This window comes from Carassius auratus, unplaced genomic scaffold, assembly GCF_003368295.1.
Source record: "Carassius auratus strain Wakin unplaced genomic scaffold, ASM336829v1 scaf_tig00005965, whole genome shotgun sequence".
Taxonomy (NCBI): domain Eukaryota; kingdom Metazoa; phylum Chordata; class Actinopteri; order Cypriniformes; family Cyprinidae; genus Carassius; species Carassius auratus.
This window is the reverse complement of record NW_020523720.1, coordinates 36,288-62,533: the sequence shown is the minus strand read 5'-3', so window position 1 is coordinate 62,533 and position 26,246 is coordinate 36,288. Positions and strand designations below refer to the sequence as shown.

General features: G+C 36.4%; 1 protein-coding gene across 1 annotated transcript; it reads left to right on the top strand.

Annotated features, from left to right (window-relative positions):
- Positions 1 to 397: 397 nt before the first annotated feature.
- On the top strand, positions 398 to 13,489 carry LOC113071113 (zonadhesin-like). The gene is made up of 21 exons (XM_026244476.1): positions 398 to 607; positions 699 to 736; positions 1,792 to 1,881; positions 2,547 to 2,797; positions 3,004 to 3,085; positions 3,220 to 3,575; positions 3,981 to 4,521; positions 5,451 to 5,647; positions 6,561 to 6,941; positions 8,192 to 8,475; positions 9,517 to 9,782; positions 9,915 to 9,965; positions 10,044 to 10,181; positions 10,330 to 10,586; positions 10,718 to 10,802; positions 11,034 to 11,111; positions 12,148 to 12,300; positions 12,380 to 12,639; positions 12,738 to 12,822; positions 12,958 to 13,015; positions 13,281 to 13,489. Exons 1-21 carry the CDS (start codon positions 531 to 533, stop codon positions 13,315 to 13,317), a joined length of 3,765 nt encoding a protein of 1,254 aa, XP_026100261.1. The 5' UTR covers positions 398 to 530; the 3' UTR covers positions 13,318 to 13,489.
- The last annotated feature ends 12,757 nt before the right edge of the window (positions 13,490 to 26,246 follow it).

Sequence of the window (26,246 nt, the reverse complement as noted above, 5' to 3'; positions counted from 1 at the left end):
TTCAAATAACCTGAAGAGACTGGTAAAAATATAATTATAATTATAATATAATAATAAAAAGGCCAACTACTGAAACTAGCTAAAAAAACAACACCTTGGCTATTCTAAGAGATCAGCATATAACAGCTTGGGCTAGTTGAGATTTTATTTTCCCCAAGAAATTAACCTGCTTTGAGATATTGTTATCTAATATTTCAAAAGCAATGTTGCATAAGCCAGAAGTAATTAAAGTTGTTGGTGCAAGACAATAACTGGACTTTGATAAGGACATGACTGGGACTTAACTGAATGAAATAAAGTACAATGAACGTTCGATTCATCTTTATTACTGTAACTATATATACACACATCAAAACCCCTCCCAATTCAGTGGGACCCAATCAACGTCACCTCACCTTCTCAGGGTAAATGGTGCATTTTCAACACCTTCATAAAACAGCCATAACATTAAACCCTTTTTATTGTCCTGAGGTAGACCCACATCAGCTCAACACTACAGAACTTATTAGCGGGACACTGGGAGAGACAATATGCCAGGGGACACACACCTGGGGCTGCTCTCTGTAGTAGCCTATTTATGTGCTTTCAACACCGAGGCTTATTCAGGGTAGGTTGTCTTTCTCTTATATTGTGCTTAACAAAGCTGAGACTTTTACATTTTTGTTAACATCAAGTCTTTCTCCATTCATCATCTGAAGTATTCAACTCGCTCTGCCTGACTGGAGGTTAAATGCAGGTAAGCATTTTATTAGCACAAATCCTGATGCCTAACTTTTATAAGTTTATAAATTTAGGGCAGTTACACTTTAAACCTTCAAATATACTTGCATTTACATATATATATATATATATATATATATATATATATATATATATATATATATATATATATATATATATATATATTAAAGCATTAGCCTTGTAATGCACAATATAAAACGTTTTCTATGAAGTCATGAATACTAGTTGTCATTAATGTGTTAAAGTTTTAATTACATTATAATATATTACAAAATACACATGCACTATAATATTTATCTATGAATTATTACACCTTTTATAATGCATTTTATTAAACCTATTAAACCATTATAACGCATTCTAAATAAATTAAATTAATAAATAAATGTATGCATTTAGCAGACGCTTTTATCCAAAGTGACTTACAATGCATTCAAGCTAACAATTTTCTCCTATCATGTGTTCCCTGTTTACTATAAAGATTTAGAGCCTTTATGTATAATGCATTATAAAATGATCAATGAGAAATGTTGTAATGCATTGTATTTTTTTTTTATAAATAATTGTTAACTAAAAAGGATTAAAATATTTGAAGATTTGTTTGTGTTTTAATGCATTATATTTTCTAAATGTGTAACAATGTATAGATAAGTATTATAATGTATTTTAACTGTGGTTACTATTATTCATGAGATCATGCAATGTATTATAATCTGAATTACAAAGCATAATTAATGCAATAAAACTACTTTTATAATGCAGTATATATACTGTATAAAACTTTGAGTAAAGTGAAACCAACTTCTGCACTACTGAAATGAGGACCTGTAAGAAACCATGCTAACTCTGATGAGTTGTAAAACTTTTTCAACTTCTCTAATAAAAGCACTCACACTGGTACGACCAATTTCTTGCAAGAGTGACTGGGGACATTAACATTCGTTATAAATATATAAACAGAACTATGTTTTTGGTTTGTTACTCATTTTTGATTAGGTTCTTATTCCCCACTTTATTGTCCCTTAATCACTTTTCCCTCCTGAGCTGTAGATTATTACGCAAAGTGTGATTTTGGCAGTGATTTGCCAGCATCCTGCGATTGGACCTCTGAGGGACCCATCAGCACTCAGACGGCAACAGGTAATTATACTGCAGAGACGGAATTGCTGCAGAAACAGTTGCTGCTTTGTGTTTACCACCAATCCATTCACCTGCAGTTAACAGGTTTCTAACAGCATGTAGAGCTTCTTTAACTCCTCATTCCTCCAATTATGTTCTTCAACTTTCAAGTACACTATGAACCACATTCAAGCACTTTTGTGAATACTTGGCATCACGGTACACTGTAAGAATTCACAAAACTCAAAGTTCAGAGTCTAACTTGTGGCGCATGTTGTCTGAGTCTGCAAGTAGGTAATTTGATAATTATTTATGGCTGCATGCTATTAGAGGTCAGTCTATGAAGTATATGATATAAAGAGCATATGTTACTAATACAGGCTTTGCTTGTTCATTACAAACTCAATTTGTTTAGAGAACATAAACTTCATAGCAGTTAAGTTTTGTATGAAACTGTTATTTCAGCTTTGTACTACTTATAAGAACAGGGGCATGCTCAATGTATCAATATACATGTGTTAACCATAAACTGAGCGACTTTTGTTATTATAAAACTGTAAATCACAACCTTAGGAGAAATAATGTTCACAGAAAATAAAAACGGACAATATTAACATTATTTCAGAAGCTCTCCAGCAAATCCCTTAAATGTATACTTGTTTTTCCTTTTTGTCTGTGTGCTACAGAGGAAACTTCTTTCCATCCTGAGAATCCATCTGGTGCATTTCGTCTCAAGAGTGGATTTCTTAAGATCTCGGAAGACTCCTGTTTGGAGTTCTGGTACCATAGACCTAACAGGAAGAGTTCTGAACTCAGAGTTTTGCTAGTGGATGACATTCAGCAGACACTGATTTGGACCTCAGAGACGTCTAGCAGTGGAGACTGGAGACAAGTCTTCATCCCTCTGACGAAGCAATCTGACAGCGACAACTTACAGGTACAGAACAGCAATTTAAATATTCATATTTAGGTTTTGGGCATCTTTATGGTGAGAGATAGCAGAAAATATTATTTTCTTACTAGTTATTTTTCATTAGTTAGACAGACAGACAAATCTTTGAAAATAATGAGCACAAATGTAATTGTAGGCATTTAAAAACATTTGTGTCTCAAGTGATGAAACTTAATTGTGTTCTCTGGCAGGTTGTTTTTGAGCTAATAAAAGGTCTGCATGGCGATGAAGCAACTGCCTTTGATAGAATAGGAATTCGGAAGGGACAATGTGGTGAGTGACATGTGATTATCATTATGTTGACCTAGTACATCACTTACCAATACACAAACATATTCAGGCTAAATTCACCACATTTACTGTCCTTTAAGTAAAATAGTAGTAAAATGTTAATATATCATCTATAGGGCCACAATGTCAGCGAGGAGGCATATTTTGGACTAATAAAAGCACTCGGTGCACTTGCACTGATGAGCAACTCATCTGTTCTCACATCTCTTGGTCCAACAACACTTTTGGCACCTGCTATGTGGCCTCTGACCCACACTACACTACTTTTGATGGGGTCAGCTTACAATTTGAGGGTCCCTGTACCTACGTCTTGTCAAAGGTGTGCGATGAGTCAGGGTTGCTTCCGAAGTTCACAGTGGAGGTGCAAAATGAAAATAAAGGGGACTCGCACGTATCCTCCATTCAGCAAGTGAACATCATTGTACACGGTCTGAGAGTGACCATGATGAGGACAGAGAGAAGAAAAGTCATGGTGAGCAATCAACCACAATTTATGATGATTAGATATAACATTTGTCTTTCATCTTAAGCAATAGTTTACACTTACTGAAAATGTCCTCACTCAGGCAATCAAAAATGTAGAGGAGTTTGTTTGTTCATCAGGTCATATTTGGAGAACTTTAGCATTACATCACTTGCTCACTAATGGATTCTTTGCAGTGAATGGGTGCAGTTAGAATGAGAGTCCATGGGATGGATTTATTATAAACACACAGTGTTTCACTTCACTTCACAAGTGCCAATTGATGGATTTGACGGCACCCATTCACTGCAGGGGATCCACTGGACTACATTTTGGATGGCCTGAAGGTGAGCAAATTTCCATTTTTTTGTGTTAACCACTCCTTCAACCATTTTCCATTATTGCCCTAATCAGGTTAATGGGATTTGGAATAATCTCCCTCTACTCCTGGAAGGAAACAGAGTTACGGTTAATGCCCAGAGAAATGCTTTGGTACTCCAGACAGACTTCAAACTGTCCATCTTCTACATGCAATCCGGTTCCATTCAGGTGATCGTCCCTAGCCATTACTCAAACAGAATCTGTGGCATGTGTGGCAACTTTAACCATGAGACAGAAGATGACTTCAAGATCCCAGAAGGGTCACTGGTGCAGGACAGGCATGTTTTAGGTCAGAGCATGTGTGAGGAGCCCTCCCTGCCAAGGGTCTGTACAGACGCAGAGGAGCAGCAGTACGCCAGCGAGGCTTACTGTGGCATGCTAACATCCAGACAAGGGCCCTTCTCAATGTGCTCATCTGTTCTGAATGCAGATAGTTTCTTCCAAAGCTGCATGTTTGATATGTGTTCAACTCAAGGAGATCCTGATGCCCTCTGCAATGCGATTGAGGCTTTTGATGCCACCTGCAACGAAGTTGGAATCTCTGTTCTGGCATGGAGGAACTCAACATTCTGTCGTATGTACTTAGCATATATATACATACATATATATATATATATATATATATATATATATATATATATATATATATATATATCCCACAATGGAAATGTATAAGGCTTTTTTTTTTGCCATGATTTATTCAGTTTAAAAAAAAAAAGTTTATTATTTGATCTGTAAAGTTGTCATTTTAAGTGGACTTCAAAATGTGAATGAATATTTCATTATGCATTACTGATGCAATACCTGATTTACCAAAATTATGGTTGATTCTGATAAGCCAGTCATTTATTTTGGGTGATGGCCGATAATTAGCCAATATTGTAAATTAATTTATTTTAATAAATTATGCATTTAGGAATTTAGGCATCACATTCTGATGTACAATACATAATATAGACACATATTCCTTTTGAAATTTACTATAGAAAAAGGTATAATATTCAAATTAAAATAAATAAGTACTCATAAACAAGAGAAGGGAATGCTGATAAGTGCTGATTTTTCCTTTAACAACTCCAGTTAGAACCCCAATTATTATTCAGACTCTAGCAGTCTGTCACAGTTTTATAACTGAATGAACTGAAAATATTTTTACACTCGTAGCAACATTAAAGACATTAGACTGGAACTCTATAAAAATGCATCGGACCTTGGATATAAGTTTAAAGCCTTAGTTTCTAATTTCCATCCAAAACTATCAAACAACAGAGACAAGTAATTAAAGTATTTCCAGTATTATTAGGTTAATCATGAATATAAATTAAGGCCTCTCTGTAATCAGGAGTCCAGTCTCCTCCTAACGACCCACACAGAAGTACTAGACATAGTCACTGGTTATTAATTAATCATCTCCCACATTTTCACCAGCTGGCACGTAACTTTCCATTACAAACCACAAATGTACTTACTATTTATGTTTAACTCTCTGGGTTTCTGTTTTAGCTGTGGCATGTGGCCTACACAGCCACTATAACGCCTGTGCCAGCGGCTGCCCTAAGACCTGCTCCAGCCAGGACGGTACAGGGTCTTGTGGGATATGTGAGGAACGCTGTGAGTGTGACGATGGCTTCATGCTCAGCGGAGGATCATGTGTGCTAGCTAAAGACTGTGGATGTTGGGCTAATGGACAGCATTCTCCGGTACAGCAGCTTAGCCTTCTTATTGTTATCCTCACATCATTATTTATATCTATCTAGCTACACACACACACACACACACACACACACACATATATTATATATTATTATATTATTTAGTATAGTTTCACATAAATAAAGTCAGACCATTCTGTTTTTGCTTCAAATTTTTAAGCAAACTCATACTGCATCTTTGTTTGGATCATGATTAAAATACAATAGTTGCCTCTAATTTGAAATGGAAAGAGCACAGACAACACCTTAATTTGATCATATTAGGAGATTTATTTTACTTGTGTAACTTACTCAATAGACTTGGGGTTTATTTAAAAATGTAAATGTAATCTTGTTATATTGCAATTTCACAAAGAAACGTGAAGCAATAGCCGAATAAAATGACACCTTTTCATTTACTGTATAATATCTGCAATTTCATTTTGTAAAAAAAAAAATTGTGAGTCAATTGAATCGTGAAATTGTGTGAATCGTATCGTAAGTTGAGTGAATCAATACGTCCCTAATGTACATAAATACACACACACACACACACACACACACACACATATCATGACTTGTAATCAGTTTTATTTATTTATTTATTACAAGTCAATGCAGAAATTTTGATTCCATTCAGTTTGGTCAGTGAAATGGAGTTTGAGCTCTTAATTTAACTTTAAAATTTACAAACATTTCTTTTCAGAATTTAAGTGTTATATATTAAATATATATATATATTATTATTATTATTATTTAAAAAATATATAATAATTCAATTAATTTAAAATATTAAAATGTTATGCATGTATATACAAACGATTCAGTCAAAGCACCAGTAAATAGAATAGAATGTTTGTTAATACATATTATATTTTACTAAAATTGTATATTTTAATCTTTCTCTTCCTGTCCTATCCAGATCAGAGAGACATTTATGAAGGGTGAATGTGAGCAACAGTGCCAGTGTTTGGGCAATGGGACCATCCAATGTTCACCTACAGCCTGCAAGTCAGACGAAGTGTGCATGGTTAAGGACGGGGTCTTGGGTTGCTTCCCATCCAACCCAGTGACATGCAGTGTCTACGGTGACCCACATTACATCACTTTCGATGGCAAGGCCTACACTTTCTGGGGCACCTGCAACTACACCATAGCAAAGACCTGTGGGCCAACTGAAACCCAGTTCACAATAACAGCACGAAATGAGGGACAGAACAACTCTGCAACTTCCTCCCTTAACTCTGTAGCTCTAGACATGGAAGGCCTACATATTGTCATCGGGAAGAACAAGCAGGTTTATGTGAGTATCTTGTTTTTGTCATTCATTTGGACTTAACTACACTGTCAATGTGCATACTGAGAAATGTATTTAGCTACACCACAAATATGCGATGCAAATATAAATATTTATTTATGGATTGATTGATTGATTAACTTTTTGAATCATATCATTGGAATACTATGAACACCTTCACGCATTTAAGAACTCAAAACTGCCCAGTCCAAAAAATATGCAAAAAATGACCAATTTCAGCAACCTTGTAACAGATAAATGGATCAACAAATGACCATCCAGATTTACACATCAATCTGGCGATTATACTTGTGATCAGAAAAACAATGGAAGAAATATTCCCAAAGAACAAGACAAGCAAATAAACTACTTTGTTAGTGTACATTGAGGGGATTTTTGTGATGCCTCCACAGTTTTCCATGTAACACTAATCTTCCATTATGTAACTAATCAATCATGATATATATGGGTAGTTCAAAAGAAGAAATGCGTGCAGGAGCTGCCATCTGAAATATATGACCCATAATTAGTGTTAACAGTAAGTAAAATGTTCATATTTTAAAAGGAAGTGATAAGATATGTGTTTGATTATGACGCCACATGTTATCTTTCAGTGATAACATTTGAGGAGTGTCCTGATAGTCACTTCTGCTTCATATAATTAGGCCTCTGGCAATGATATATAGCTGCAATAATACTTCAGATCAAATTGCATTTTTTTTTAAAGCAGCAATTTTTTTAAACAATTTTTAAACAAAGCATTCATCATGTCATCAGTAAGTGACACTCTCTGGACCTAAGCACATTTTTTCATGACCAGCAATGATTAGAATTATAATCAAATACACAACTTACTCCAGTTATTTTTACTACAATACAAATGTCAATTTGGCATCAGCTGCCAGAAACATAGAAAATAAAATGACAAAGATTCTGAAAGCATTGGTTTGAAGGAGATTACACTAGGCAAACTACAATAAAGTATTACATTAAAGTGAACTTAAAATAAGCTACAAGTAATGTAAATGTAAAGATGGACATAAACACAAAAACAAAAAATTAACGAAGTGTAAAAAATCTGCCTACTTCATGCTGATTAATTAATTAACATAAAAATAAGATAATAAAATACATGCAATCGTTAAGTCGTAACGGTCCTCAATCTTCGCCTCATTTTCTTGGAAGGCCTGATGAGATAGACTCGAAAGTCCCTTACCTTCACTCATTGTTTGTTTTGTTTTGTTTTTTCACTCCAGGCAAACGGTAGTGAAGTTCGTCTCCCTGCGAAGTTTGGTTCCTCTGTGTCTGTGTTTCAGTCGGGACCTTACGCTCAGGTTAATACAAACTTCGGACTGAGGCTGCTGTTTGGAAACGCCAGGCTGTTCGTCCAGGTGGATGAGCGCTACAGAGGAGTGTTGTGCGGCCTGTGCGGGACCTACTCCGGAAGTCAGTTTGACGATTTTCTGAAACCCGACGGCAACACAGTAGCGAATTCGCACGAGTTCGCCAGCAGCTGGAATACCAACGACAGCGACTGGCCGTAAGAGCTCGGACTCCTCACAGAAATTATAGTAATTCCTAAAATATTCAGTTGAATTGATTGACCGACCATTTATATTGTATTGCGCAATTACACTGACAGATGTTGCACTTGACAGATTTGTTTACTCAACGTTCAGACAAACACATACACAAAAAATACTCAAGATAGTAACTCGTGGCCTCAAGATAGTGAAGTGTCTGACACATGGACCCTTTGTTATTACACTGGACCCTGTACTGTAGTGCAATGTAATACTTCACAGTCTGTGCAATATTCTCTGTTTTAATATTCAGTGTAATATAGTTTGCTGCAGTTCTGCTTCTATTTATTTACTAGAACTGTTCATCACAATCAATTCAATTCTGTTAATACAGTAATGTACTGTACATCTTTACTGAGGCTGCATTTGCATAGTCCTTTATAATTCTTCTTCATATTTTTGAGGCCATCAGTTACTTATCTTGAGGCCACGAGTTACTTATCATGAGGCCACGAGTTAGTATCTTGAGGTCACAAGATAGTTCAATTTTTTTTTGTTTTTTTTTTTTTTTGACAAAGTGGGAACAGAAGGGCTCTGTATTCCATGATAGTTTTGTGAGATGAAGAGACTTAAAGTGAAGTTTTCAAATGAAATACCAATTCTCTCCAAATGACATTCACTCCTGCTCTTCTTGGCTTGTTAATGTAAGAAGTGCCGTTTCGTGAATGGATCATTATTGTGAGTCAGATTTTTTCAACGACTGATCATGTTCATAAAGATGTTTTGAGTGATTCATTCATGAATCATTCAAGGTTCATTCCCGAAACAACTTCAAGTCATTGACTCGGTGATCCAGTGTGGTAATCAAATGATAAAGTAACAGTATCTAATTAATCGAATGTGAAGTACAAAGAGGCAAAAAGTTAAACTATTAAAATGATGTGTTATTTTTTATCTATTATTAATGTATTAATCTATTATTAATCTATTTCTTATGATTAAAAACAACACTGTAATATCAAATAAATACATAATGTCCTGTTTGTTTGTTTTTTCAGTTGCAGTAATGGCTTTCGGGACCCCCCTAAGTGTCATCCAGACCTGGAGGATGAAGCATATACAAAGTGCAGTGAACTGTTTGAAGATGCTTTCAAAGAGTGCCACTGGTTTGTTCCGCCACAGATTTATGTCAGCAGCTGTGTTTTTGATTACTGTATTTCCAAAGGTGACAAAGCTAAGTTCTGCACCTCTTTGGAGGACTATGTGTCTGCTTGTGAAATAGCTCTGGTCTTTCTGCCAGACTGGAGGAATCACACCTTGTGTTGTAAGTGCTTCTGAAAAACATTATCATAAAATATTATAATATCATATTTGTATTATTCAGATGTCTTATTCAAATCTATTTTTTTTAGCCGAGATGTGTTTCAGTATATTCAATTTTTCCGTTTCCATACAGTTGCCAATCCACTGCCAACAGAGGACCCCACACCAACTAAACCATCTGAAAGTAAGCAATCTATCTTCTATCTGTCTGTCTGTCTGTCTTTTTTTCTGCTTTTATTTTAATTATTTTGTCAACACACAGGTTGTCCATGGAGCTGTAACTTTGACCAGGATGAATGTGGGTGGGAACAACTTATCCAAGACAGTTTTGATTGGACCAGATGGTCAGGATCAACGCCATCAAACTTTACTGGGCCATCCGGTGACCACACCACAGGAAGTAGGTTTGCTGGGCAAACTGGTTTATACAATCTGAAGTAGACTATGGGATTCTCATGGCACTCTGTGGAGCAGACTTACTTAAATACCTCAAAAAACTGAGTCGACTGCCTTATTCGTCTCTCTGACTCTCTGAATGTTTTATATAGGTGGCTATTACATGTATATTGAGGGGGATAGTGTGGTCCATGGCGACTCAGCCCGAATAATGAGTCCCGTCTGTCACACCTCCAGCAAGCAGTGTTTGAGTTTCTGGTTTCACATGTACGGCCTGGCAACTGCTATGTCACTCAACCTCTACATATTTGAGAACAGTCGTTTCATAAAAATATGGTCCAGAACCAACAACCATGGAAACAGATGGTACCAAGGCCAGGTTGAAATCAAACCACAACAGCCATTCCAGGTAAATTACTATATGTGTACATTGCAAGTACTGTGCAATGCATTGATGTCAATGAATTCAGAGGACAAAAGTGTAAGTGCTCTAGGCAGACATGTTATACATGATGGATGAGTGATTGTTTGTTGTTTCAGATCATCATAGAAGGCATCAGGGGCTCAGATCCTCGCTCAGATGTGTCCATAGACGATTTGACCATAATGCATGGTGCATGTGGCTGTAAGTGTTGTAGATATAAATGTGGCATGTTCTGTGACTAATTTCAGCTTTTTTTTTTTTTTTAAGCTTTGCTCATCTTAAAAATACTAGTTCACTACTTCAGACTCTCCTTCAGAAATGCTATTGTTAACTGAATATTTATTTATATTTAAAGTGTATTATATATATAATCGTTTTGAATATTTATGATTAAAAAGATCTCCAATTACTTTGATCTCAAAACATTGGCAGATTTGTCTGAAGAAGATGTGGACTTGACCACTCTGGGACCCCATCCATATACTCCAAACTTAATTGACCCCCATCCAAGTAAGACTTCCTGTAATAATATTAATGTACAAGTGATGTAAAACACTGTTCACAACACAATTTATTTTCATCACCTGTTGACTTATCAAGTGACATCAGATATTGACACAGTATTCGTAAGTCATTGTTCCTGTACATGCTTTTGTAGTTCAGACTGCAAAGAACATGAGTTTGATTGTCATGGGATGCATGAACTGATGAAATGTACAGTATATCTTCAATGCAATTGTGAATAAAAATATAAAGTTGATGGATAGTGAAAATTGGGAGTTATACACAAAAGGGGACAGGGATTTGGGAGATATCAGATATCACTTTATAGACCAATTTTAGTGTTTGCAAACACTAAAAGTCTATCGGATGGCAATATAACAGTTTTAACGCAGACTTCTGACTTTTTTCTTGCAATTCCGAAATTATATCTCACAACTCGTTATTCTCTCTTTTCAACTAGGCTCAGAATCATGAGTTAATAATCACACACCTCAGAATCGACAAACTCACAATTGTTGAGTCAAGGTAGGAAAGGAAATAAAAACTTGCATTTGCAAGAAAAAGATCAGAATTGTAATATAAAATAGGTAAATGTTATGCAAAATTGTTTAAAAAAACATAGTTTTTAATAGTATAACTGTAGGGCTCATACAATAATTTCCCTTATGTGAATATTATATAGATTTATTGTTTAAATCAAATGAATGCTTTAAAAGTAGGGTAATAACAGCAGGTTTCATCCAGATTTAAACGTTTGCGTTCAGCTTCAAATAGTGTCTTTGACAACAGTGTTAAATAAAAATTATTTATATTCCAATTCTGACACCCAAAAGCCAACAATATAATTGTTCTCTTATTTAATGGATTTTACCCTTTTCCCTCCACTGTTTTTCTGCCACCACAATGACTGCGCAGCTGTAAGTGACATAACTGTGATGTCCACTCCAAATTGGTCAATAGTTTTTGATGTTTAAAAATGCTCTCACATGCATCATCTTTGTGGATCAGAGTATGGTTAACTGCTTGGTATGATTATACGATTGCTTTCTTTTGACAGCTTGCAGAATAAACTGTGATTTTGAAAGCGACATCTGCAGTTGGACTCAGATGGTGACTGATGTTTTTGATTGGACAAGACACAGCGGCTCCACCCCCACTTCAATGACTGGTCCCTCCTCTGACCACACAACAGGAAGTAGGTTAATTTCCCAGATTATATAACATACTGGTCAAGTTCTTGACCATTTTCCAAATGTCTCCTTTTCCTTTTCCAGGTGGCTTTTATATGTACATTGAGGATGACAGTGTAACTCATGGTGACACAGCTCGTCTCCTCAGTGCAGAATGTGCTGACCCTCAACCTCAGTGTCTTCAGTTCTGGTACCACATGTATGGCTCCAGCTGGACCATGGGACTGAGTGTCTACCTGCTGCAATATGGCAATGTGGCCAAAGAGGTGTGGAGGAAGAGCGATGACCAGGGTAACATGTGGCATCTTGCACGGGTGGACCTGAGACCAGATGTTAAGTTTCAGGTCAGTAATTTATTTTAATTGAACACATTAGATATTAAACATACTAAAACATGTAAAGCAATCTTTTTTAAAAAAAAAACATGTTATTGTTCCATCAGGTGATCTTTGAGGGACGCAGAGGTAGCTCAGCCTTGTCAGATGTTGCCATTGATGACATTTCACTGCACAGAGGAGCCTGTAGCGGTATGTTTCTACTTTGATGCGGCCCTTAGTATAAGCAACCTAATGTGTTCAATAGTTGTAGATAAATTAAATACACATATCGTCTAACATTAGTACCAAAGCATGCCTGTGAAACCTATCTCTCTGTCTCTGCAGAGATCACGGTCTCTGACACGCATGGATATTCTGACAGCATTAGCAAAAATAGACGGAGGTAGAGAGCCTTTTATCATTTATTTATATATGCTGTATATATATATATATATATATATATATATATGCGTGTGTGTGTGTATACTGTATATGAATGTGTGATAATTTACTTACTGCATTAATTGCATAATATGGTATGATTATTAATTTATTAAAGGTCATGTATATATGTCAATTGTTTAAGAACCACTGATATTAGCTTGTTTTTTTTTTTTTACAAACATGATTGACATCTGTATTATTTGCTTTTTATCTTTGGTATGCAGGCGGTCCCAGCTGTTAAGGGAACGTTCCTGGGCTTGAGCCAGATACTTCTTCATATGAGGCAAACGATTAGCTGAAAGCACCTGTCATCTGTCAATATGGACCTCTTTGTTTTAGCAAGATCATTTGGTGTGTTAGTGTTGTTCACTTAGGAAGTAACTCTTATCACCTCTAACATAGTCATTTCATATTACACTTCATATTACATATTCATATTGCACCACAGAAAGATGTTAAAAGGTGTTTTTCTCTAGTGTCAGTGAAGTTTACACGTCTCCTTGCAGAGGAACCACATCACGTGAACTATGATAACGTTACATTAATGTTTGAAAAATGTCCACAAGATTTCCAAATACTTGTTTTAATTTTCAACAATTTACCTATTGTTTTATCATTTCAAAAACGAGTTAACTTCTTTTTGTCAAATTTTTTATGTATATGTATGTTAATTTTATGTCAGATATGTTTTTTCTTTCATTTAATAAACATTAATTTCATTCAGCAACTCCTTCTGAAGGTCCTGTTATTTCTGTAACTTTGTAACTTTATGATTCTGCACATTATTCAGATGTTACTAAATGTTTTCCAGCATTCCTGTCATCCCTTATGAAAAAGTAGTATACTTCAAGTTTATTTTATTAAGTATACTTTTCAAGTGTGTAGCAAGTATACAAATATCAGTGTTCTAGTAGTATACTTGTAAGTGTACAGTTTCAATACTCCTTGGGAAAAAATTGGCCATCTTTCTAGTATATAAAAGTGTACTTTTAAGTATACTTTAAGTATAACAGTAGCAACCTTTGAGTTCACTACTAGTTTACCTCTATGTTAGTAGTTTTATACTTCAAGTATACTCCTAAGTTTTCTTTAAGTGAATTTTACATCATACTTTAAGTGTACTACTATGTCCCTATTTAGGTTTTAATGTGTATACATTTTGTTACATGAATATCTGAACATACAAAACATCCAAAGAAAGAACAGAGTATCTGCTTGTAAATGAAAACATTTTATTCTAGCTTCATGCATTCTTTTTTTTAAACTTTAATGAGTTTAATCAAAATGTGGATGGAGTCGATCAACACCCCAAAGCTTGAGTGTAATTATTACCTCTTCATTGGTCGACATTTTATTCCATAACGTTACAGTTTTGATGCTGTTGAATGTCAGATGATAGTGTTATGTGTTAGTATCCGATGTTTCTTTTTTCTTCTTCACAATTTTTTTTTATTTTTTTGCAAAATCTGAACAGAAGATGTGTACTAGCGTCCTCTACCGTATAATAATGAAAACACAGATTCTAGGAGTACATGTATATCTCAAATATATCCGGAGGTGGTTCCAGAGTGGTGGCATTCGGTGGGGTAGGTAGAGGGATTGCTGTGAATAAAGTGTACTGAGGTATAGATTGCATATAAGGGTTAGAAGGAAGATATGGAGGGGCCATAACCGTTTGTGGTGGCAGCCTCATGCACTGATTAATGTTAGCCCCCTGGTGCTTGGGGAAGCCTGTAGGAAGAGGTAGAAGGAAAAGATGGAGGCCAGTAAGCTTGCGTTGCTGGCTGATGATACCCTACTTGGACATCTGCAGCGGGGGCTGCTGGCCATTGATAGGGAAAAAGAGTGAAGTGAGTGAAGTGACATTCAGCCAAGTATGGTTACCCATACTCAGAATTCGTGCTCTGCATTTAACCCATCCAAAGCGCACACACACAGAGCAGTGAACACACATACTGTGAATACACACCCGGAGCAGTGGGTAGCCATTTATGCTGCGGCACATGGGGAGCAGTTGGGGGTTCGCTGCCTTGCTAATGGGGCACCTAAGTCGTGGTATTGAGGGTGTAGAGAGCACTGTACATGCACTCCCCCCACCCACAATTCCTTCCGTCCCAAGACTCGAACTCACAACCTTTCGATTGCGAATCCGACTCTCTAACCATTAGGCCATGACTTCCCCAAAGAGTAGCAGAAGGGTAAGGGTAGCGTGGATGAGCTTGAGGAATTAGCGGACGCTGCCTCACGCTAGCGTCTGCAGCCGGACATAGAAGAAAGAGTGTGGGAAGGATAGGAGGTTGTAAAACCATGACAGTGGGCAATGCTGCATGTGGCACGGTAGTTGAAGGTGCCACAGTGATTGGTTGAGAAGAGGAAGGAGGTAATGCAGTGTGAGCAGCGGCCAAGTTTGGTGCGCGGCCCATGTTTACTTAAGGCCTGCTTTGTCTTGATGCATGACAGGAGCCAGAACTGGAAGAAGACCACATTAGAGAGACATGATAACTTTAAGTGTTGGGGGCTTTAGTTATCTTTTTGGATGTGGGTGAAATTACATTTTCCAGAGAGATACAGGTACAGATCATAAAGTTGAGCGAGAAAACTCAACTTCAGAGTTTGACAGCGCTTGTACCAATCCCGCAATGGTCCATTTCCCAATAGGAGGGAAGGATGATGAAGCCAAGGCATATGAAGATGTTAGGGATTGTGATGGTTGTCTCGATGGTGGAGGTGAACAGAGACTTTATGGCTTAGGTGTGTGAGTAGCTGGCCTTGAAGGCCTCCACCCGTGTGCCAAGGTGTGTGTGATCGGCGGTGGAAACAGGCTGAGGAGGAAGTGCCTTGGAACCGACAGAGAGAGCTGCATTTGAGCCGGAGGCTTGATCGAGATGTGCCTTAGAGCATGTGGTTTGCGATGGAGCGTCCAGCTCGTTTTTAGATGGGAAGAGCTCAAGTTTTTATATATTTTGGCAGTGGAATGAAGCTGGATGCCGGAAAACTGTAGCAGGACAGAGGTAGGTAGGCTGCAAATATATATATATATGTGTGTGTGTGTGTATTGTGCTAATCAGGATGGTTAGCTAACCGAGTTGCTACTGTGCCAAATTGATTGATTATCTGATCGTGCTCCTCCCTAACCTTGTTAATAAAACAATTTATTCAAATTTGAATCTGCGTATCCTCTGAGTTTTATAATTTCATCTGCTTGTGTACTTTGTTCAAGGAAAATATTTGGAATTATATACATAACACAAACCATTTTTGTGTTGCAATCTTTGTAGCAGAACTGTTTTCCTGCATTCCACTTAAAAAAAATTTTTTTTAGGTAAATTTTTTTCTGCCCTTGATGTCAAGTGTCAAAGCAAAAAATGCTTCTCCGGATGCCAGTAAGAAGAAGCGATTTAAAAATGATATATACAATCACAGGCCAATTTATTAGGTACACCTATTCAATTGCTTGGTAACACAAATCGCTAATCAGCCAATCACATGGCAGCAACTCAATGCATTTAGACATCTAGATGTGGTGAAGATGACTTGCTGAAGTTCAAACCGAGCATCAGAATGGGGAAGAAAGGTGATTTAAGTGACTTTGAATGTGGAATGGTATATATTGCACAATACATATATATATTGCATTTGTTGATTTCTACAGCAGTGTTCAATAGAAAAGTTTTCCTGCACTCTTCTTCTATTTGGAAGATTAGTATTTCACTTCAGACAGACAGGAAGTAACATGTTAAATGTTAAATTCCTCATCAGCCACAGATGAACCTGAATGACAAGATATATATAAAAAGCTAAATGTTTAAAACACGGGTCATACAAGGAAATTATGCTGGTGTCTGGGTGTGGATTTCAATAATGCTTTTCTTTAAAAACACTCAAACTACACTGTTCACACTCAGCTGAACTAAGATGAAGGTCTCAAGTGCTCACTGCTGGCTCTTTTTATTGTTCCTGGTCCAAAGTGACAGAAACCAGGTTTCAGGTAAGACCGACAATATGCTTCAGCAAAGAAAAATTTAATTCAAGAACTTAAACCATGTGCTCTATCATTTTGTGTTATTTTTGTGGGTTGTGTGTATGATAAGTATGTTTTTATTTGTATTAGTAGTAGAACAAAACAATTAAATCTATATATATATTTGTGTGTAAGAGTGTAACTTTCTGTTAACATTAGTGAGACAATACAGCAAACAAAAGATTTATAAGAGCTTAAAGCAAACCATTGATAGAAAAGTATGAAATCGAATCGATAAAGACTACAACTGTTTGGTTACCCACATTTTTCAAAATATCTTATTTTGTGTTCATTTACAGTAGATTTACATTTGGCAGACGCTTTTATCCAAAGCGACTTACAAATGAGAACAATGGAAGCAATCAAAATCAGCGAGAGAGCAATGATATGCAAGTGCTATAACAAGTCTCAGTTAGTGTTCAGTTGAAGAAATAAATTCATATAGGTTTGGAATAACATGGGAGTGAGAATATTATGACAACTTTAAATTTGGGGGAGAACTATCCAACATTTTGTGTTTTTTATTTTTTTTTGACACTGCTTATGTGTATGAGGAGTATATTTCGAAGGAAACAAATGCTTTTAAACAGCCTATTAAAAAAAAAAATTAATAGCACAAAACTATCAAATCTGGACATAGTTTTTTATGAATGAGAGCAGTGGATATTAAGATTGTGAAATGATGTAAAGTATTAATTTTAAGTTGTTTCATGTTAGACAGTCATACCATCAATCACAAGGTTAATGTCTGAAAAGATGAAATTATTTCTGTTTTTATTTTTTTTATGCAAATACAGTCATACATATTGTCAGGTCTACTTGTAGTTTTCAATTGATCAAAAACAAGGGGAAAATTTGCACATCAAATATTTCATTTTTTATGCAGTATTTTTAATATGTAAAAATTATGTCTTCAATAAACTCATAAATAAATTTATTTTCAATACAATCAAACTGTTAGCTGCAAATCTATCCAGGATTGTTCCAATTTGTATAATGCATTACCAGATGCAAAGAAATGTCAGACAAAGTAAAAACACGACCATTTGACACACTGCACTGTATATGACTAGATGGGGGAATGCAGCTGCAGAGCATCAGATCTGTGTTTCACAAAAGGAAAGCCCTAGAAAAGCAAAGGATGAACATCTTTGTTAAATGAGTGTTCTGTGTTCATGTCTTGTATCTTTCAGGTCAGTGTGCAGTACCCACAGTACTCTGCTGTTCTGGAACGAATAGCCAATGCAACCGTGGTGGGTGTTTTTGTGATGAGTTCTGCGTCACAAACAGGGACTGCTGTGCTGACTACAATCAGATATGCATTCAGGGTAAGAATGAACTAACTAAATAACTAGATGAATTAATGATAAACAAACTACAATCCAGCATCTGTTTATTCTTTTGTGACAAACCGGAATTAAAACATTCCTGAATATAAATAAATATTTCATATTTATTTCATATTCTTCATCAACAACCTTAGCACATTCTCCACCATCCTTTATATCACCTTCATCAACCACACTATCATATTAACTGTTCATCTTTATTAACCTCAATATCACAAACCTCACCAGGTTTATCTTCATCAACATCAACCTCACAACCATCTTCATCCTCCTTACCTACAACCAACCAATCACCAACATCATCACCAACCTCACAACCATCTTCATCCTCCCTGCCTACAACCAACCAATCACCAACATCACTATCTTCATCCTCCCTGCCTACAACCAACCAATCACCAACATCATCACCAACCTCACCACCATCTTCATCCTCCTTACCTACAACCAACCAATCACCAACATCACCATCTTCATCCTCCCTGCCTACAACCAACCAATCAACAACATCATCACCAACCTCACCTCCATCTTCATCCTCCCTGCCTACAACCAACCAATCACCAACATCACTATCTTCATCCTCCCTGCCTACAACCAACCAATCACCAACATCATCACCAACCTCACCACCATCTTCATCCTCCTTACCTACAACCAACCAATCACCAACATCACCATCTTCATCCTCCCTGCCTACAACCAACCAATCACCAACATCACCATCTTCATCCTCCTTACCTACAACCAACCAATCACCAACATCACCATCTTCATCCTCCCTGCCTACAACCAACCAATCACCAACCTCTGCATCCTCATCAACATCCCAGCAGAAAAGTAGATTATACCAGCTATCAAAAATGCTAAACTGCAAATATTGTTTGCATAGATATTGAATATATTTTCATTCTTTTATTTTCAGTTTATTAGAATAGAATAGAATAGAATAGAATAGAATAGAATATACAAAATAATGTAGATGATAAGATATAATGTCATCAAATTCCTTGGAGTAAATAAATAGCATACTTTCTATCTTTTCAGAAAACATCAGTGCAATCGTAGTCTTCCACATGCGTGTTAACTCAGGAGCCAATGAGGAGGCAATGCTGAAGGATGTCCAGGATGTAAGTGATTTTTTTTTTAAATAAATTTTCACTAGAATACTAATACTAATACTAATAACTGTTGTGACTTTTTTCCACTGTGCTTTTCACTAATCTTAGTGAGTTGAACTGTTAACACATTTACAGTAAGCATCAACAGAGTTAATCATTTAGTTCCTGTAACTGTAGATCATGTTGAAATGCAAAAAAATGAAATGTAGAATACAACAAGCATATTCTCTCCCCTCAGTTCCACGAGGTCAGCAATTTGAATTATATTTTAAAAAAGGTCTTGACTTGGTCTGAAAAGAGATGATTTCTGTCATTTGTTTATTTCATTTATTTTATCATATTTATTCAAGTAAGATACAAGTAACTGTAGCAATTGTTTTGGCTGTTACTTTGCACATTGTACATTTTGGTAAGTGAGAACTATGAGTATTATCTCTCTTTCTGGCTTTAGTTCATTCTCCACCTCGAGGACTTGATGAGGAGACAGCAATGTGAAGACTGCAGTCTGCGAGTGCTAAACATCAGCAAGAAATATCACTGATAACAGCAACTCAAATACATTAGAATGATTGAGAATCCCCAGTGTTTTAGTAGTTAATCATTATTACCTGATCTCCCTGGTGTGGAAATGATGTCACTAGATGGCACTAGATGACTAAACCTGTAAAGGAAATCATACAAGATTGTCTAATCACTATCTGACCTTCATTTTAATCTTAATACAGAGCTATTATAAATGTTGATTAATTTAGTATATTCTTATTTCAATTAGATTTATTTTAGCAATATATATTAGAATGTAATGATCTTGGGATGATTATATCATAAATGTTGTTTCAAAAGATAGGATCGATAGCATAATAATACAATAATTGCCTGTTTCTCAAATATTATTATTAGGAATCTTTATTTCCATAGCATAAAATTAGTATTAGTATACAATTAAATGACAACCAACTGATTTCCCACAAAAAAAGGAGAGTTTTAACATTAGGTCACTTTTATTGTCATAGGCCTTTTTGAATTCAAACACAAGTGTTGGAGTTTGTTGTTGTCCAATGTATTTAATAGTACAGCAGTATTAGCATATATCAAGCAGAAAATAATAACTGTAAAAGAAAAAAATATATATTTTGGACTTAATTTTAATTATCATTTGTTTAATAAAACTTTGTGAATGCCCTTTCATTTTTCTTTATATATGAAGATAATAATTATGATTCAAATTATTTTTATGGAAGTGTTCTGTGGAACAAAACCTTTAAAAATGCTTCGGACAAACAGGAAGTACTGGTAAATGTCAAATACCTCACTGTAAACACATGAACCTGGATGACAAGATAAAATGTAAAAAGATACACTCTCAAAACATGAGTTAGTAACAGGAATTTAAATCTACTTCTGCCAGTGGGGGTGTGTGTTTCACAAACGATCACCCAAACCACCATGTATAGGCACTCATGCCTGGCTTCTCTTACTGTTCCTAGTCCAAACTGACAGGAACCAGGTTCCAGGTAAGACGGATACTGAGCTTCATGTGCTTCACTCTGTGAGAAACTACAGCAAACTTGTATTATCTTATTTTGTACATTATTTTGAGCCATTTTTTGTGACGGTGTGTATGAGGATGATATAAAATGCTGCAAAAGTGGATTAATAAAAATACAAATGCTACAAAAGTTGATTAATTCCAATCATTTATACTTAACAATGAAATATATATATGTGTGTGTGTGTGTGTGTGTGTGTATGTGTGTGTGTGTGTGATTGCATTCAGGGGGTGCTCAATATTTTTAAAAAGCACTCATTTACAATACAAATACTAAATATTAATAAAATAGGTTAAATAAGAAATAAATTACTTAACAAAAAAAAGTATATTAGTCAATCAAACAATGCAAATATTGTTTTGTGTCTTCAGAAATGGTTTAAACTCCAGTAAATAATTGCCCTTTTAAACATAATCAGGGTGCAAATCTATCCAGGTGTGTGTTAGGTCTCAAATGACACATTACCACATCCAAAGTAACATCAGACAACAACATCAAAAAACATCTGACACCATCTGTTACACGTCTAGACGGAGGAATGTAGCTGTGTTGTGTCAGATCTGTAATTTAAAAAGGATAACCCTAGATACACATATTTGTGAAGTGAGCTTTCTATGTGTTCATGTATATTTCAGCCCTGTTTTCAGCACACACAATGCTCTACTGTACTGGCAGGAATGACGAATCAAGGCCATCAAGGATCATGTTTTTGTGATAAATTCTGCAAGTCTCTGCTGTCCTGACTACATTCAAACATGTATTATACATAAGACAAAATATACACCCTATACCAGCTCAACCATGCCTAAAAAAAAGACACATCCAGATCATTTCCATAAAAGACAATAAAAAAACAGCAATTCCAATTGTAAACTTAAGTAATTTGTAACTTACATAAAAAAGTCTTAAGCAACAAAAATCAGCACATAATTACTTGTACTTGAATGAATATTGTACAAACCAAAAGCTGCTGGAATTTATTTGTACTTTAATGTTTAATTTAATAAATAAAAATTCACACATTTTTACATCTGCATAAATTCTTTTTTATATTTACTGAACCTTTATCTTAGCATATTCTTCAACATCCTCATCTTCACCTTCATCAACCATCCCAGCACTTTCACCATCATCAGCTTTAGAAACCACACCAGCTTTATCTTCCTCATCATCTGCCCCACCACCATCATTTTCATCGTCTTACAATCAAGACCAACAACCTCACCACCGTCTTCTCCATCATCTTCACTTACCTCAGCAAACAAGACACACATAAATCAGAAAGCTAAACTGCATATTTTTATATAAATAGTTCCTTAAATAATATTTGCATTCAGCATTTGCTATAGTATCATTTATGCAAATACAGACTGCATACAAATTCAAATTATATATACATTTCACAGCAAAGTAACTCACTGATGTAAGGGTAAAAAATTTAAAATAGAAAAAATTTAATTTGCAAAACATGTTCCAATTAGGGATGTCAACGATTAATCGATGATCGATTAATTGTCGATAAGAGATGCAATCGATTAAGGCTATCGATGGTCGGTTAACCGATTCAATGTTGGGCTGCGTGCGGCTCATGCGCACTCAACACGTGCGAGCGGCTGTGAGTGACGGTTACGATATATAAAAGCATCATCATTCATTCACAATGTACAAATTAAGCTTTTAATGTGATTTAAACTTTAAAGTACATTAAAATAGAAACAACATAAAAGTTCTTCAACATTAAATGCAATAGAAATGTAGTTACTAATCATTTCATCAGATAACTGTTTTATATCGTGCGCTTTGCAGGGCTGCGGGACACAGTGACAGGACAGGTAGTCTATTCATTCCTACAACTTGTTAATTCATTCCTACGAATTATTAATGTGGCAATTGTCCATGTTTCATTAATTTTGTTCCCTAAATAACCCATGATTTAAGTGAAATAAGGGAACAAATTAATAAATCGAACGAATTCTTAATTCATGAAATCTTTAATTTCCCTTCCCATTTTTACCACAGTAAGAGATGCGAAAACCGTTATTAAAAGCGAAAGATAATAAAATAAACCTGGGAAAAAAGAGGGTTAGACTATGAAGATTTAGGAAAAGAAACAATGCCTAAATATACTGAATTTGTGGAAATTCGTGACCAACCGGCAAACCAGAACAAAGCCGCGTAAATGAAGACTATGGGGTCCAAAAGCATGGTCGCGATGTAACATCTCCAGTTAACCTATTATTCCTCTAATAAACAAAGCTTTTATACCACACTTGTCATAATCAGATCTTATCATTTCTAAATAAATAATTGCTGGATTCAAAACAGCGATTAATAGGCGCTGTGACCGACACATTCCTGGAGCATTCAGTTTAAATATACCGTAGTATACCGGTCCACTCTGCTGTTATGCCAAGGACGTTTTTGCTCATTTGAAGAGGATCATCTTTTCCGTCTGCGAATGCGTGTTACAAGCCTAGTTTACATTATAATTAATAGTTTAACATTCAAATACATTGCGAATATGGAAACATTTCGATTTGTGCCGAATGAGACATGAGCAATAACCTCCAAATAAATCTAGCCTAAGCCGCGCTCGCTCATCCTCGTCTGCACGCATGCACTGTCACGATCTAATGCGCTGTATGCCGGATTTTAAAAAATCTGACATTTTCTAGGACAGAATCCAGCAGGATCAAATTAATGTGAGCAACTGTGTTTTGGTGCAGCAGCGCCGATGTAGTTCACTTAATGTGCAGCGCAGTCACACGCGCTCCACATTTCGGATAATTTTATACAATAATGTCAGTTGAAAACATCGCAATTGTGCTTTAAAATACAACAACGAGCACCACAAAACCATTTAAAGAGGCGCGTTCAGCGTTCTCCGTGCGGGATTGGAAACTGTCAACAAAGTAAAATGACCTCAAAAGTATGGCGCGCTCTCTTCATTTTATCAAATGATCATAATCGCATCTATTCATTTTATAATCCTGCTACTAGCATTTTATTCAGACTAAAACCTCTTTAATTCAAGTGAGAAAGCGTTTTGTGTGTGTGTGTGGCTTTTGCACATCCTGTCATACCGCTGACTGCGTGCCTGCAATAGACACATTTTGCAGTATTATGGTTAACGATTAATCGATTAATTGATCGTTAATTTAAACGACGATCGATCATGGAAATAATCGAAATTTGACATCCCTAGTTCCAATAATTTAATTTAAAACTTAGACAAATCAGTTTTTAAAGTTTATATATTGTTTACATTTTATTGCTCAGTTCAATAGAATAGAACAGAATAGACACAGTATAATATGGAATTCTGGCTAAATTCAAAATGGTAGCTATATGATGCAGAATTTTCTTCGAATAAATATTTGTAAATATTTTTATTGTCTATAATTTTAAGAAAATACCAGGATGATGATCACAGTCTTCCACATGCGTGTTCGCTCCAGAGCCAATGAAGACGCAGTGCTAAAGGCTGTGCATGATGTAAGTGATTCCTAAAAATAATTTTCATTAGAGCACTGAAAACTAAGGTAGTACATAAATGACTATTTGCAATACATAACATGACTTTTGTAAATTAGTTTGTTTGCTTGGTAGTGTTATAAGACACAAGTTGCCAGATCAGGGTGCTGACCCACCAAAGACTGTCCGATTAGAGACGAAATGAAGATGCACTTTTCTGGGAATAACCCATTTATTGTCACCACTCAACAGATGGTTTGGTCGTGGTTGTGGTTTTTTTTGCATTCACACACAACACTTTGTCCAAAAGGCGATCTTTAAACAGTCCAGAAACAATGATAATGAAGAAACTTAAGGCTTCGACCTGTATCCCCCTGCACTGATCTTCAGTCACTGTGAGGGCGGGGGGAATCACGTGGTCAAGGTTTCTGGACGCTAATTCGCTCAGGTGAAGTGGTCTGTGTATATACATGTCTCAACATGTAGAAGGAGAGATTTAAATACAGTTAGAAAAATAGAAACCCATAGCCTTTTTTACAGCCGCCCCCAGATTTCCATAAGGAAATATGTACTTATACGAAAAGGCTTATTTTATTGGTTGGATTTACAATTACTTGAATCAGGAATGGCAGGTAATTGTATAAGGCGTGCGACTGGTCTAGTGTAAGCCCTATCTCCCACTTGAACTTTGGCTGTCCTCACTCTGGTGTCAGCTCCAGGGTATACTTCTGACACCTTCCCTACGGGCCAGAGAGCTCTGGGTAGCTGCGGGTCAATGATCAGCACCGCAGTGCCAACCTGGATGTCTGGAGTATCCCTTTGCCATTTTTGACGACCTTGAAGACCAGGGAGGTAGAATTTGACATAATGTCTCCAAAATTGGTCCGCAAGAATTTGGCTGTGGCGCCATCGACGCCGACTGATCAGTTCCGACTGTGGGTATACTGTCAGGGGGAGTGATGCATCCGGCCGCCCCATTAGAAAGCAATTTGGAGTAATAGGGTCAGGATCTGAAGCATTACATGATGTATATCCCAGTGGTTTGGAATTCAAAATTCCCTCAATCTCTACCAGCACGGTTTGAAGAACCTCAAAGGTTACTGATTGAGTTCCTAGAGTAACCATCAGTGCGTTTTTCAAAGAGCGAATTTCTCGCTCCCAACAGCCTCCAAAGTGTGGTGAATTTGGTGGATTGAATTGGAATTTGATCTGCTGTTTGGCCAATTGTCTCTGCAGATCTGGGCCAAGAGCTGTAAAGGCTTCCCTTAGCTCTCTCTCACCTCCTCTGAAGTTCGTGCCTTGGTCTGACAGAAGTTCATGGGGTTTTCCCCGTCTAGCTGTGAACCGCCTGAGAGCCATAAGGAAGGAGTCAGTTTCCAGACTGTGGAGGATGTCGATGTAGACTGCTCTAGTGGTGAGGCATTTGAATATTATTCCCCATTTCTTCTCACTGCGCCGACCTGTTCTAATAGTGTAAGGACCGAAGCAGTCCACGCCAGTGGAGTAAAAGGCGGGCTTGAAAAGACGCAGTCTTGCTGGGGGAAGGTCCGCCATTTTAGGCACCTCTGGTTTGTTCCTCCATCTCTGACACTGCACACACTCTTGTTGCAAACGCTTGATAGCCTCTCTTCCACGCAGAACCCAGTACTTACGGCGGAGTTCAGCGAACACCCTC